The sequence below is a fragment of the Pagrus pagrus genome (genome assembly GCF_965226575.1).
Source record: "Pagrus pagrus genome assembly, chromosome: 12".
NCBI classification, from domain to species: domain Eukaryota; kingdom Metazoa; phylum Chordata; class Actinopteri; order Spariformes; family Sparidae; genus Pagrus; species Pagrus pagrus.
Window position 1 is genome coordinate 20,618,610 of NC_140196.1, and position 15,691 is coordinate 20,634,300.

The window sequence follows — 15,691 nt, forward strand, 5'->3', positions numbered from 1 at the left end:
AATTTCGAGTCAATCGGTCAAAAGACGACCGTAACCCTAACCCTAGCCCCATAACCCTAACCCTAACCCCAGCCTTAAGCCAGCCTCATGAAACATTGTCCCTCTCACTAAAATATTCACCAAAAATACAAATTCCACCCGAATCCAATGGGGACTGCTGTGTCTCGTTCTGTCAGTATAGGGCCACATCTGGGAGAAATTTCAAGTCAATCAGTCCAAAGACCTGGAAGCTATTGAAAAAATCGGCCGACGTTTTCATGAAAAAGGTCATTTTTTCTTTAAAATATTCGCCAAAAATACAAATTTCACCCGAATCCAATGGGGACTGCTGTGTCTCGTTCAGCCAGTATAGGACCACGTCTGGGAGAAATTTCGAGTCAATCGGTCCAAAGACCTGGAAGCTATTGAAAAAATCGGCCGACGTTTTCATGAAAAAGGCCATTTTTTCTTTAAAATATTCGACGAAAATACAAATTTCACCCGAATCCAATGGGGACTGCTGTGTCTCCTTCAGCCAGTATAGGACCACGTCTGGGAGAAATTTCGAGTCAATCGGTCCAAAGACCTGGAAGCTATTGAAAAAATCGGCCGACATTTTCATGAAAAAGGCAATTTTTTTCTTTAAAATATTCACCAAAAATACAAATTCCACCGGAATCCAACCAAAGCCGGCTAGCCTCATTCCACCAGTGAGGAGGACATGCGTGTGCAATTTCGAGTCAATCGGTCAAAAGACGACCGTAACCCTAACCCTAGCCCCATAACCCTAACCCTAACCCTAGCCTCAGCCTTAAGCCAGCCTCATGAAACATTGTCCCTCTCACTAAAATATTCGCCAAAAATACAAATTTCACCCGAATCCAATGGGGACTGCTGTGTCTTGTTCAGCCAGTATAGGACCACGTCTGGGAGAAATTTCGAGTCAATCGGTCCAAAGACCTGGAAGCTATTGAAAAAATCGGCCGACGTTTTCATGAAAAAGGCCATTTTTTTCTTTAAAATATTCACCAAAAATACAAATTCCACCGGAATCCAACCAAAACCGGCTAGCCTCATTCCACCAGTGAGGAGGACATGCGTGTGCAATTTCGAGTTAATCGGTCAAAAGACGACCGTAACCCTAACCCTAGCCCCATAACCCTAACCCTAGCCCCATAACCCTAACCCTAACCCTAGCCTCAGCCTTAAGCCAGCCTCATGAAACATTGTCCCTCTCACTAAAATATTCGCCCAAAATACAAATTTCACCGGAATCCAATGGGGACTGCTGTGTCTCGTTCAGCCAGTATAGGACCACGTCTGGGAGAAATTTCGAGTCAATCGGTCCAAAGACCTGGAAGCTATTGAAAAAATCGGCCGACGTTTTCATGAAAAAGGTCATTTTTTTCTTTAAAATATTCACCAAAAATACAAATTCCACCGGAATCCAACCAAAACCGGCGAGCCTCATTCCACCAGTGAGGAGGACATGCGTGTGCAATTTCGAGTCAATCGGTCAAAAGACGACCGTAACCCTAACCCTAGCCCCATAACCCTAACCCTAGCCCCATAACCCTAACCCTAACCCTAGCCTCAGCCTTAAGCCAGCCTCATGAAACATTGTCCCTCTCACTAAAATATTCACCAAAAATACAAATTCCACCCGAATCCAATGGGGACTGCTGTGTCTCGTTCAGCCAGTATAGGACCACATCTGGGAGACATTTTGAGTCAATCAGTCCAAAGACCTGGAAGCTATTGAAAAAATCGGCCGACGTTTTCAAAAAGAAGGCGACTTTTTTCATTAAAATATTCACCAAAAATACAAATTCCACCCGAATCCAATGGGGACTGCTGTGTCTCGTTCAGCCAGTATAGTGCCACATCTGGGAGAAATTTCGAGTCAATCGGTCCAAAGACCTGGAAGCTATTGAAAAAATCGGCCGACGTTTTCAAAAAGAGGGCGACTTTTTTCATTAAAATATTCACCAAAAATACAAATTCCACCCGAATCCAATGGGGACTGCTGTGTCTCCTTCAGCCAGTATAGGGCCACGTCTGGGAGAAATTTCGAGTCAATCGGTCCAAAGACTTGGAAGCTATTGAAAAAATCGGCCGACGTTTTCCTGAAAAAGGCAACTTTTTTCATTAAAATATTCACCAAAAATACAAATTTCACTAAAATCCAATAAAAACTGCTGGCCTTTCTTTTGCCAGTATGGACAACATTTGTGTTCAATTTCGAGTCAATCGGTCAAAAGACGACCGTAACCCTAACCCTAGCCCCATAACCCTGACCCTAACCCCAGCCTTAAGCCAGCCTCATGAAACATTGTCCCTCTCACTAAAATATTCACCAAAAATACAAATTCCACCCGAATCCAATGGGGACTGCTGTGTCTCGTTCTGTCAGTATAGGGCCACATCTGGGAGAAATTTCGAGTCAATCGGTCCAAAGACCTGGAAGCTATTGAAAAAATCGGCCGACGTTTTCATAAAAAAGGCGACTTTTTTCATTAAAATATTCACCAAAAATACAAATTCCACCCGAATCCAATGGGGACTGCTGTGTCTCGTTCAGCCAGTATAGGACCACATCTGGGAGAAATTTTGAGTCAATCAGTCCAAAGACCTGGAAGCTATTGAAAAAATCGGCCGACGTTTTCAAAAAGAAGGCGACTTTTTTCATTAAAATATTCACCAAAAATACAAATTCCACCCGAATCCAATGGGGACTGCTGTGTCTCGTTCAGCCAGTATAGGGCCACATCTGGGAGAAATTTCGAGTCAATCAGTCCAAAGACTTGGAAGCTATTGAAAAAATCGGCCGACGTTTTCATGAAAAAGGCAACTTTTTTCATTAAAATATTCACCAAAAATACAAATTTCACTAAAATCCAATAAAAACTGCTGGCCTTTCTTTTGCCAGTATGGACAACATTTGTGTTCAATTTCGAGTTAATCGGTCAAAAGACGACCGTAACCCTAACCCTAGCCCCATAACCCTAACCCTAACCCCAGCCTTAAGCCAGCCTCATGAAACATTGTCCCTCTCACTAAAATATTCACCAAAAATACATATTCCACCCGAATCCAATGGGGACTGCTGTGTCTCGTTCTGTCAGTATAGGGCCACATCTGGGAGAAATTTCGAGTCAATCGGTCCAAAGACCTGGAAGCTATTGAAAAAATCGGCCGACGTTTTCATAAAAAAGGCGACTTTTTTCATTAAAATATTCACCAAAAATACAAATTCCACCCGAATCCAATGGGGACTGCTGTGTCTCGTTCAGCCAGTATAGGACCACATCTGGGAGAAATTTTGAGTCAATCAGTCCAAAGACCTGGAAGCTATTGAAAAAATCGGCCGACGTTTTCAAAAAGAAGGCGACTTTTTTCATTAAAATATTCACCAAAAATACAAATTCCACCCGAATCCAATGGGGACTGCTGTGTCTCGTTCAGCCAGTATAGGACCACATCTGGGAGAAATTTCGAGTCAATCGGTCCAAAGACTTGGAAGCTATTGAAAAAATCGGCCGACGTTTTCATGAAAAAGGCAACTTTTTTCATTAAAATATTCACCAAAAATACAAATTTCACTAAAATCCAATAAAAACTGCTGGCCTTTCTTTTGCCAGTATGGACAACATTTGTGTTCAATTTCGAGTCAATCGGTCAAAAGACGACTGTAGCCCTAACCCTAGCCCCATAACCCTAACCGTAGCCCCATAACCCTAACCCTAACCCCAGCCTTAAGCCAGCCTCATGAAACATTGTCCCTCTCACTAAAATATTCACCAAAAATACAAATTCCACCCGAATCCAATGGGGACTGCTGTGTCTCGTTCAGCCAGTATAGGGCCACATCTGGGAGAAATTTCGAATCAATCGGTCCAAAGACCTGGAAGCTATTGAAAAAATCGGCCGACGTTTTCATAAAAAAGGCAACTTTTTTCATTAAAATATTCACCAAAAATACAAATTCCACCCGAATCCAATGGGGACTGCTGTGTCTCGTTCAGCCAGTATAGGGCCACATCTGGGAGAAATTTCGAATCAATCGGTCCAAAGACCTGGAAGCTATTGAAAAAATCGGCCGACGTTTTCATAAAAAAGGCGACTTTTTTCATTAAAATATTCACCAAAAATACAAATTCCACCCGAATCCAATGGGGACTGCTGTGTCTCGTTCAGCCAGTATAGGGCCACATCTGGGAGAAATTTCGAGTCAATCGGTCCAAAGACCTGGAAGCTATTGAAAAAATCGGCCGACGTTTTCATGAAAAAGGCAACTTTTTTCATTAAAATATTCACCAAAAATACAAATTTCACTAAAATCCAATAAAAACTGCTGGCCTTTCTTTTGCCAGTATGGACAACATTTGTGTTCAATTTCGAGTCAATCAGCCAAAAGACGACCGTAACCCTAACATAACATTCATTCAGTAATGAAAACTAATTGACAAAAACCTCTTAGAGCTATGCTCCTTGAAGCTGTACTTAGGCAGCGCTGTATATTAAACACATTTATCAATATCAGCATGCTAACACACTCAGAAGGAGGAGGCTAATATGTCAATGCAAAGTAAAGTTTATCATGTTCAATGGTGTACTCTAATACTAATAATGATAATAATAATAATAATAATAATAATAAACTTTATTTATATAGCAACTTTAAAAGAGAGTTTTCAAAGTGCTTTGACAGTAAAGCTCAAGCAGGAAGACAATGTTACAGAATAAACACTCAATAGTCGAGCCAAACACAAGGAAGCCAAGTCTAAAGCGTGTTAAGACAAGAAGGCAGAACAGAGAATGTAAAAACACAAAAAGACAATATGATATAGTCCAAGTAAAAGAAATAAAAGCATCCTGTTCTGTCATGCCAAGTTTACCACTGCACTTTGTATTCAGCAGATCGTAAACACCTAAGCAAAAATACAGACAACCCTATTGTATCAAATATGATTAACTTTTGGTTTGACACATCTTTATATATTTGAATATCAATCCTCCCTGGTCCCATTTTAGCCTTATTTGGGGCAATGTCAATGTTAAACTAGGGAAAAGTGATCCAGGATTTCAGTTGTGGGCTGATAAGGGGTTAAGTAAAATGCACAATATGTACAGAGAAGATGAAATATTAATGTCCTTCTCAGAAATATAAAGAAAGAAATATAGCATTCCAAAGAACCATTTAAAAATATATATATCTTCAAATATATATATGAAGATATTTATATATGTGTAATTTCTCTTAACAAGAGAAATATTGATGGGCCAGGAATGGGAATGTGGAAAGAAATGGCGTCAAACATGTCAATGGTAAAAATAACATACATTATCAGATGTAAGCAACATGTTTTTGATGATATCTAGAGACCTTTATGTGCTTTTCAAGACATGATGTGAATGTTGGTAATCTGCTTCAGCAGGAACAAGCCCTGAGGGAGTAGAATAGCCTTATAATGTGGTACATTGTTCTGAGAAACACCCTTTAAAATATTATTTTATAGCTGTTATAAAAAAGTTAAGCAGAGACCTCCCTTATCAGCCTCATGTACCCACCAGTGTCCCCCCTCCCAGTCTCATTTGTGTCATTTCAAACTAAAATGGGTGTTTTGTAGACTCAACAATCCCACATGGAAAAATCCCTGATTGAATAGGAAGCGCTCCCAGTGACAGTAACAATAAATCAGAAAGGAATACAATAATGTAGCATTTTTAACATTTTTTCAGCTGGAATAAAATATCCCTCTCTGTTTTGCTGAGACTATTGTGCCCGTTCGTCTGAAAGGCCACTCTGAGATGAAATAGTTGAAAAACACCAACAATTTTAACCATTTACAATAAGGGACACAAAGTTTTGAGTTATTAACAAGGAACAAATAAGGGAACTAATTGCTAGTTAACCAATAGTTAATGAGTAACTACTAAGTAATTACTGTTTTTGCTGTGAGTATACAGTAATACAGTAACAGCAAAAACAGTAATTTAATATGCGGATATGAACTGACAATTTATGCAGTCTTAGGATATGGAATTGCAGGCATGCCATTTAAAAGTATAAATCTGTAAAAGAATAAGAAAAAATGAATAAAATAATTGAGGGAAAAGCAAAAACAATAGAAAATAATAGAAATAAATGTCATTACATTAAAAATGAATAATAAAAAGAATGCATACAGAAACACATAAATAAGTAAAGTAAGTAAATAAATAAATGAACGAACAAATGTGAAAATAAAATGCACGTTTAGTTTATATTTTGTTATTTGTCTTTATCTTTCAACATGTATTTATTTATATGTTTCCATTTTTTATTTACCCATTTGATCTTTTATCTTTTTCTCCTTATATTTTCTCACATATCTTTATTTACAGGATTAAGTTTGTGTATGTCTCTCCCGTGCCTCCACAGTCACTGAGCTCTCTGAACTACAAACAGGGCGGACTTTTAGGAAATTGAGATTTCGAGAAGGCGTTATTTCCTGCCACGTAACGGCGCATGCGCACCACCCAGCTAATCATTTGGCGACGTGTACCCGGTGTTTGGTAGTGATTAGGTATCTCACCTCTGCTGGGTAACAAACTGCCATAAAACCCAAAAAGCCTTATAAGAGCGATACTATGGGAGGATCGCAGAGCGTGGAGATACCAGGAGGAGGCTCCGAGGGCTACCACGTCCTCCGGGTGAGCTGTAGCTTCTACAACCTGCTGTTAGCTGTTAGCTTAGCATCGGGTCAGGGGCGGAGGATTCCCTGCTCTGTGTGTTGACGAGAGGCCGGGGATGGCTGCTGGGGCCTCCGTCTGGAAAACACCCTGTCAGGAAAAATGTTGTGTGCTTTTTTGTGTTTTTTCAGAGTCACATATAGTTTGTCGTCATGGTTTATGTTTTTTTTTTACGTTAGGTAATTAAATATACCTGCTAGAAGCTAACCACCACTGTTGGAGCTGGCCAAAGCTACGTAGCTGAATTGAATGACAGCTGCCAGACTGTTAATGCTACAAAATAGTGCTTCGTTTCCCTGTTTGACAGAATGTAAATAAACCGTAAGCGCCTTTATTAACAAGCTAACACCTGACAGTTAGTGTGAGAGGTCTCATCTTAATCTTATTTGAATGATCAGTATGGTTCAGCCGCAGTAGCTACATGCTAAACTTGACAACAGACTATAGGGGGTTGGTCCGTCCTGCAAATATAACCGGGTTGGCAGCATGCACTGTAATGGCTAACTCTGTCTGTTTCCCGGGAGCTTTGAAACACACTGAAGGCCCAGCTCAGGCTCAACCTGTTCATGCTGTACATTTTGTTTTTATTTCAATGAAATGCAGCCCAACAGCAGCTCAGCTTGTGTCTTATCTTTGTGCAGGTTCAGGAGAACTCACCTGGACACCGCGCAGGACTGGAACCTTTCTTTGACTTCATTGTCTCCATCAACAACACCAGGCTGGTAAGGAAAGCCAGCATCTGTATGTTTTTGGACCAAATGCATGCCACAGGGGACTGTATGTCTCATGGTCACCGCTCTGCTCTCCCTCCCTTCCCTGCAGAACAAGGACAATGACACCTTGAAAGACTTGCTCAAAGCCAGTGTGGAGAAACCAGTTAAGATGCTGGTTTACTCCTCGAAGACACTGGAGCTGCGGGAGTCGACAGTCACCCCCAGCAACCTGTGGGGGGGCCAGGGGTTGCTCGGTGTTTCCATACGTTTCTGCAGCTTTGAAGGAGCCAATGAGAATGTCTGGCATGTTCTGGTAAGTAACCTAAAGTTTGGTCTGTATTGTATTGTTTCATGTGGTCCAGCGGCAGCATGTTTACGTGTCCTCCCCCTCTCTCCTTGACAGGAAGTGGAGTCTAATTCCCCAGCTGCCCTCGCCGGCTTGCGGCCGCACACTGACTACATCATTGGAGCCGACACTGTTATGAATGAGGTAGTTTATCAGCACTTCAGGTTCTCTAAACTGTCACTCTTGCACATTCTTCACCGGATAATGATAATAATAGTGTGTATCTCCGTCTTCTCCTCCTCTGTGTGACTTTGTGTGCAGTCAGAGGACCTGTTCTCTCTGATAGAGAGCCACGAGGGGAAAGGCCTGAAGCTGTATGTATACAACACAGACACCGATAACTGCAGAGAGGTGATCATCACACCTAACAGTGCCTGGGGAGGAGAGGGCAGGTAACACTGACTTTAACACACTTATACTCTTCTAACTCTTACTATTAGACCTGCAGGTATAAAAAGATGTTCATAGACTTTTGAGAGTTGACTTTACTTTGTAATGGAATATAGAGAATGATTTTCAGTTGATTACTTCTGCAGTTAGTCGGTTAATCAGACCAAATTTTCTGTTTTTTGTATTTTATTTTTAAATATATTTTTTATTTATTAGAGCAGTTACCTTAAAGTTTTTCCTGATGATCAACTGCATATGCTGATTTAAAGTGGCTATAATTTATATATTTTTTAATATCAATAAAATCAAGTGATGGTGTGAAAACAATTGTATAATTTGCAAGGAAGTCACTTGTAATGATGAGTGTTATCTCTAAAATCTTTAGTTCCTCTCAGCTTTATAGTGAGTTTCAGCTCATTGTCCAGCAGTTCAGCCGTTAATTTCACAATTTTGGTTCACTCTCTCTGCTGTCATAGTATCACCAATGCAGGTAGTTGTTGGTAGACATTTCACTGAATCAACTTAACGACTCCTTGTGGAGCTTTTAACCTCTACTAGCACTTTAAAGCTGTTTTTTCTGTGAGTGTGCCCCCGTTTTGTTTATCTTGGGCACAAGGATGCATATGTAAGCATGCACAGGCTCCCACAGGTGACATGGTGCACAATCCTGCCAATAGTTGGCCACTATTACACTGTGGTGGACTGGTAGTAACTGAGCAGGTGGTGGTAAAATGCAGAGATATGCAACATTGCACCAGCAAAGACAGTGTAGGAGAAGACTGCTAGCAAGTAAACATGAATGAACGATACTGGATTCTAAATTAGGGATGTTAATAATTAATCATTGATCGCTTAATTGCCGTTAAGAATTTAACCAATTAAAAATGTCTTAATCAACAATAAGAGATGGCCACAGATAAATCTAAAAGTATCTTACAATACCAGACTACAGATATTTGCTTTTCAATATATCCAAATAAAACACAAAATACTGTTATGAGATATTGTATTTAATTGAAATGCAAGTAATTTGTCATTTAAAAAAGACATTTTACACAAACCGATATTATTACATTTTAGCCATTTAGTCGCTTCATTGTTGGTTGGATTTTGTTGCCAGTTGTTGAACAGTGACAGACAGAAGCTCCGTAATTAAATTGAAGTCATTATTTGGTTCATCTCTCAAGTAACTTGTTTACTATATCTGTTCTTTTACCTCCTGATGTAACTGACTCTGATTTTACATCAAACATGGATCATGTTAGTGTTTAAAACTAAAGGAAAGATGTTCAACATTTTTTATGTATTGTTATGATTAATCGATAATCGATCGTTAAGGCAGTCGACTATCGATTCAAGAAATTACTCAAAGTTTGCATCCCTATTATAAATTCTTCTGCTTTGCAAATGTTTTATTAGGAAGTTGATGAAGGTTCTCAGTCATCCAGGTCATGGTAAATCTAGGTGCTGTATCGTAGGCAACTGGACTTGTTTTTAGTTTCTTGAAGACGTTCCACCTCTCATCCAAGAGGCTTCTTCAGCTCTTACTAACTGGAGGGGAGTTGCAGGCTTTTAAACTCTGTGTGGGAGTGTCCTTACGGAGTCGTTAAGGACACGCGTGAGCTCTGAGTTTCAGAATCGTTAGGGCCACTTGTGAGTCGTTGGTCAAACCGGCCTTCATGTGGGTTTCTAAGGCTAGGCTGTAAACTGACTTACAACAACTTGTGCAGTCGGGCTGCCACGAATGATTATTTTCAATATCAGAGCTGAAAAAAGTGCTGTCTTCAAATTGCGTCTTTTGACCAACCAGCCATTCATTTACAACCAAAAAATACTAAAAAAAAGCAGCAAATCCTTAAATGTAAGCAACTGGAAGCAGAAAATGTTTGACATTTTATCAATTAATCAACTAATTATTGCAGTACTACTGTTGAGGGATGTAGATATTTGCCAGCGTCTGGCCCAGTAAAATTACATTTTCATGTCTAATCCCACCCAGCTCTGATTTCCCAACCCACTTGGAGGAAATAACCATCATTATGTACAACAGCAGAGATGTTCAGTGGTCTGGAACCAGGCTAATCTCTCTTCCTGTTTTGTTTTCTCCCTTTTCCAGCCTTGGATGTGGGATTGGTTATGGATACCTCCACAGGATTCCCACCAGGCCTTTTGAGGAGGGGAAGAAGATCAGCTTCCCTGGAAACTCTCCCAGTGAGCCCCTCAGTCCGCTGAAGGATGGATTCACTGAGGTACGGACATGCTGTTAGGAATCATCATTTCTATCCGTACATGTGTAATTACGTTGTGTATTACCATGAAATGTTACCTTCACTGTTCCCTGTGTATCCCAGAGAGTAATGGTCTGTTAAGCCAGCCAAAGTTTTACTTATCAGTATGCAATGCGTGTATGTATGTGTGTGTGTGTGTGTGTGTGTGTGTGTGACATTGAAAAGACTAAAGTTTTGTGTCTTGTGGCCTCTCACAATTTAAATGCAAGAAGCCTCATTATGTATGCAGCAAAGCAGGTAGAGAGACAGAGAGCAATGTTGCTCATTACAGTTAATTGCACGTTTGGATGAATGTGACCTTTGTTTGACAGCAGCTTCTTTTTCTCTCCCTCCTTCATGTTTTTCCTTTTTTAAAAACCCCTTCAGGTCCAACTCTCAGCAGTGACCCCTCCCCCTACTGCCCCCATTGTCCCCACTGGCCTTGAAGATTCACTGTCAGGCCTGTCAATCAGCACAGCCCCGCCCACCATGCCCAGTGAGCTGCAGACAGGTATATTGCCCTCCCTTTCTTTCTCACACACATATTAATTCCAACACATACAGCATGTTAAGTAATAGAGACACAAACTCTAAACATCGCTTATTTGCTCAATATTTTTATCTAATGTGTCATTTGTGTTGCCCTCCTTCAGGTTTGCCCACAGTCCCTCTGCTCCCCTCCTCTACCAGCCCGTCCCTCAGCCCCCTCACTCCACTCAACCCCGCCGCTACTAGCTTCAACCCCGCCACCACGCTACCAGGTGGGTGATTTCTCAAACGCACACGTCATTGGCCTGCTGAGTCAGTGAGCTTTTGACACCAGACATAAATCTCTCCATAAACCGCTGTAATGGGTCTGCCACCCATTTCCAACCACGAGTGTGTGTACACACTGTCAGAAATGAAGATGTGAAAAGAAAACGTCTGCTTGATTATCAAATGTCAAATCTCAGTGTGTTACGGCGTTTGTTACATTTTCCTAAAACCTAAACAGTCTGTGAGTTCCTGTCAAACTGCTATCTCATGACACGGTGTCTCTTTATTCTGGTTATTGTCTGTATTGTCATTAACTGTCAGCTGTCTCTATGACATGAATTCCCACCTCTTCATTGGATCCTTTTGGCTCACGTCAAAGGTCATCCTCATCACGTGTGTCACTGCCGAAGATTTTTGTCAAATATACAAAGAATGTCCTTTTCCAAAGTGGTTTCACTGCAGTAAGCCATAGCAGGATTTTAATATAATAAATGAATGAGTAATGAAAGCACACCCTCATATGGTATTGTGTTTGTGTGTGTGGTTGTAGGTCTGATGCCTCTCCCAGGTGGCTTACCTCCGCTCCCCAACCTGCCCAACCTCAACCTGCCACTCCCAGACCTTAGTGCCGTGTCATTAGCGGGAGCACCGCCGCTAGGAACCACAGGTAAATAAGCAGTCCTACTATCTGTACCAGCTGCACACTGACTTCCTGAGGTCTTGTAGTCACCATGTGGTTGCCAGGCATGGCTCCTGACTGTCTGTTTCCACTCTTAATGCTAAGCTAAGCTAATCTGCCCTTGACTTTTTGTCTTATATTAACCACACAGATATGAGAGTAAGACTTTTCATTAAACAAATGAGGGTATTTCCCGAAAGGTGGAACTGTATCTTTTACAGTAAGAGTACGTAGTGTGGTAGTAAGTTTAAATGTATCTATGAGTCTTTGCAAAAAATAACGTCAACGCATCTTTTTTTTTTTTCCTCCACCAGTCCCAGGTCTGGTATCTCTCCCACCCCTCAACATCCCCGGCCTGGCCCCCTTACCCCCTCTCCCCACCATGCTGTCCTCCCAGCTGCCTCCACTCCTCCCTCAGGGAGTGGCCCCCCTCCTGCCCATCTCCACTACCGCCCCTCCAGCCTCGGTCACCGTCACAGCGGCGCCCGCCACCGAGCCCACAGTCCTCACGGAAGCCGCCTCCAGGAACGCCACGGATTCGCTGGCCCCGACGGAAACAACAGTAGCGTCGTAACCTGGGAAAGAAGCTCCAGCTTGCCATCAAACCAAAACACACACCCGGTTTCTCTCTTTCTCCCGTCTGTCTTTCTCTGTGTTTTTCTATTTATTTGGCCAAGAGGGGGCAGGCAGACAGCTGCATTAGTTCAGACACAGAGGTCGGCGTGCTCCCGTTATGGGTGAGGAAGCTTGCGTGGAGCGATGAAGGATGAATGGATATGAAGAATGGAGGACAGATGTAGACTGGTCTCACCAACATGTCTTTATTGCCAGATTGTCTCGGAGCCTTTCTACTGTATGTGGAGGACGAGGTCTATTCTTTGGTTCGTAGTCTGTTTCGCACTTCTGCAGTTACAACAAGACAGAGAACTATCTTAGGATTTTCCCCTTTCTGATCCGGCAATCCTCTCTTTCACACACTTACTTTTTTTTTATATAAACAGTGTATGTTAATGGGGCTGGACGATACTACATCCATCTTGAGTCCCATGAATAAATGGAAATTAACTTCCATCCAACGCACAGTTCAGTCCAGACGTCATTTAACTGGTCATACTGGAGAAAATGAGGATAAAGATGTCAGTATGGGCTTACAGGAGAAAATAAATATCTTGCACTGCTGTATTAGAACATATTATAGTAATTATGAACTCCTCCTGTTACAGATTTTTGGTCTTATCGTCCAGCCCTAACTTGTAACCTTTTTATTATTAGTTAATAGACCCCCCCTGACCAATAGATTAATTTGAATGACACACATTAATTTTTTGTTGAAATTGCTGTATGACTGTCCACCCAATGAATGAATCTGCATTATTTTGCACCACCTTTTGTGTTTTGAAATGGTTAGTCTGTCCCTTTGTTTGTCTCCATGTATACCCAGAACTCCACAGTACCCGTCTCTACCACACAGGGACGGTGACAGCCTGACGGCCATGCCAAAGGGGGCAGAGGTTTACAGTTACACGAGCTACTGAGCAGAGTGTGTGTGTGTGTGCTTGCTGTTGGGTGATTAGATACACCGCACGTCTCCCCCCCCCTGGCATGGCAGAAGCAAATTGGTAGGCAGCCTTGCAGTGAGGCAGTACAGCCTCAAGGTGTCACTGTAACAGAACTTTATGAAAACATTGACAGTATGCACAGTGCGAGCAATAAAAGCCAAATTAATTTTACATGATGCCTCTGTGCGTCTTTCTAATGTTTTTGCTACTTTTCTAGAGTCTCTGTCGTCTCTTTTACGGATAAAAACAAATTAAGAAGAAGACAAAAAACAAGAGGATAAAGGTTTAATGGGAGAGGAATGAGAGCGCAGTGAGAGCTCGTTGTAGGGTTGCATTCACCAAGGAACCTTGAAAAAGAAGGAAGGGTCATTACATCACCGAATCTTGCTTTGGTGCCAGACAGTCTGGCACCAAAGCAAGATTCGGTGATGTAATGACCCTTTCTTCTTTTTCAGCTTCCTTGGTATTCATCTGCTCGAGCATCTGTCCTCACCGCACACTGGTCAAAAAGGCAGGTGTTGGTCACACTGGTCACCTGCAAGTGCAGCATAATGAGCAAAGACAGATGGACAAAAGCAGGTAGGAGTAAAGTGGAATAAACAATAGACAAGTGAAATAAAAAGTGAGGAAAAATAATTAAAATAAAAGTGAGGAAAAGTAAAAAAAAAAAAAAAAAGGCAGTAAACTGTGTGAATAAATGAGATATAAAACAGGTGGAAGATGCCTTTAAAAACCTGATGGAAAGGTTTCATAAACACCAAAAAGAAAGCAGTGGACCACACTTGTGTGCTCGCGTATATGACATCAATATTTCAGATAGGGGCGTCGCAATATTGACAACTGATATTTGAAAATTAAATATGTATGGTGTTAATAATACACATCTGTTAATAATACATAACATCTTCACCGCTTTCCGGTCATTTCTTTTCTTGCTTTGTCATAGCAGTTATCGGTTATGCACCTTCACGCTGCCATAAAATGGAAAAATTCATTAAAGGTCCAGTGTGTAGAATGTAGTGTCATCTAGCAGAGCTGACTTGGCAGAAGTATTTCTTTTCCTATTGTATAATCACCACAAAACAAGAGTCATGTTTTCATTACCTTTGAATGAGCGCTTTATATCTAAATAGGAAGCGGATCCCCGTCCAGAGGTCACCATGTCGCTCTGCCATGTGCAGGGACAAACCTGGCACTAGTGAGGGCCTTTCGCATTTTCAAATTTAGTGGGTGGCCGCCGGAAAAGCACCGAATACGAAGAAGAAGAAGAGCGAGTGGCTGCTGTTTCCTGCCAAACAATTTGTATTGTGAGAAGTCTGAAACCAACAAACCATCACTGAATCGGGACAAGCGACAACATAAAACAAGCATTAACGTCGGAGTTGCCTTTCCAAGATGGAAATCTCTGATGAAAGAGAAATTGGCTGCTTTCAGCTGGACAGGTAAGAGTAACATTAAAGATTACAACTGACAGTAATATAGTAATATATATCCCTGAGGAGAGGGAGGGGTGAGCGAGGGAGTGTTTCAGTCTACATCCTCACCACTAGATGCCATTCAATACTCCATATATTACACAGTGGACCTTTAAGTGTCAGTGCTTTTTAGTTTTATGGTTGCAGAGCCTCTCTCCAGTCTCCACACTAACCCTATTTTGAGTGTAATTCCTTTTGCCAAAAAAGAGACATAAATAAATAATAAGTGTAAGATGACCTTGAGCGATAGATTTTTTTTTCTTCTAATTCTCTGTGGATATCACTATGTCCTCATCTTTGATTCTTAAGGGGACAACAATTGTGTATTGAAAATCTGATATTGTGACAGTTCTAATTTCAAATAATCTATTCATGCCATTAAGAGCCTGAAAGCAAGTAAGTCGTAATAACTTAAAGGTGCAATATGTAAGAATTGCACACCTCTTGAATTCATCCTCCAAACAAATGGGGGCAAATTACCAGAGGAACTTCTAACTGCTGCTAACTGTAGCTGTCGTGAGCTAGTTAGCTTTCCAGCTAGTGGTTCAGACTGGTATTAGAGCCTGGTCAAAGCTAGCTGGTTAGCATGCTAACTTCAGAAGATATCGCTTTAAAACAAGTCTTTTTCTTCACATTCTTACTAAATTCTTGCATATTGCACCTTTAAATCATTTAACTCTCATTTGTTTTGGCATTCTGAGGTCTGAATTGAACCAATCCAGCTTAGTACATTTTAATCAATATATTCTGATTGAACCATGACCGGTTGAATTCTAGTTCAAATAGTTAGAG

At 41.2% G+C, this 15,691-nt stretch overlaps 1 protein-coding gene across 1 annotated transcript; it reads left to right on the forward strand.

The window, feature by feature from the left end:
• Positions 1–6,513: 6,513 nt before the first annotated feature.
• On the forward strand, positions 6,514–13,595 carry gorasp2 (golgi reassembly stacking protein 2). Its single transcript, XM_084368071.1, has 10 exons — positions 6,514–6,675; positions 7,356–7,436; positions 7,537–7,740; positions 7,831–7,917; positions 8,035–8,165; positions 10,280–10,412; positions 10,818–10,941; positions 11,084–11,191; positions 11,737–11,853; positions 12,180–13,595. Exons 1-10 carry the CDS (start codon positions 6,613–6,615, stop codon positions 12,437–12,439), a joined length of 1,308 nt encoding a protein of 435 aa, XP_084224197.1. The 5' UTR covers positions 6,514–6,612; the 3' UTR covers positions 12,440–13,595.
• The last annotated feature ends 2,096 nt before the right edge of the window (positions 13,596–15,691 follow it).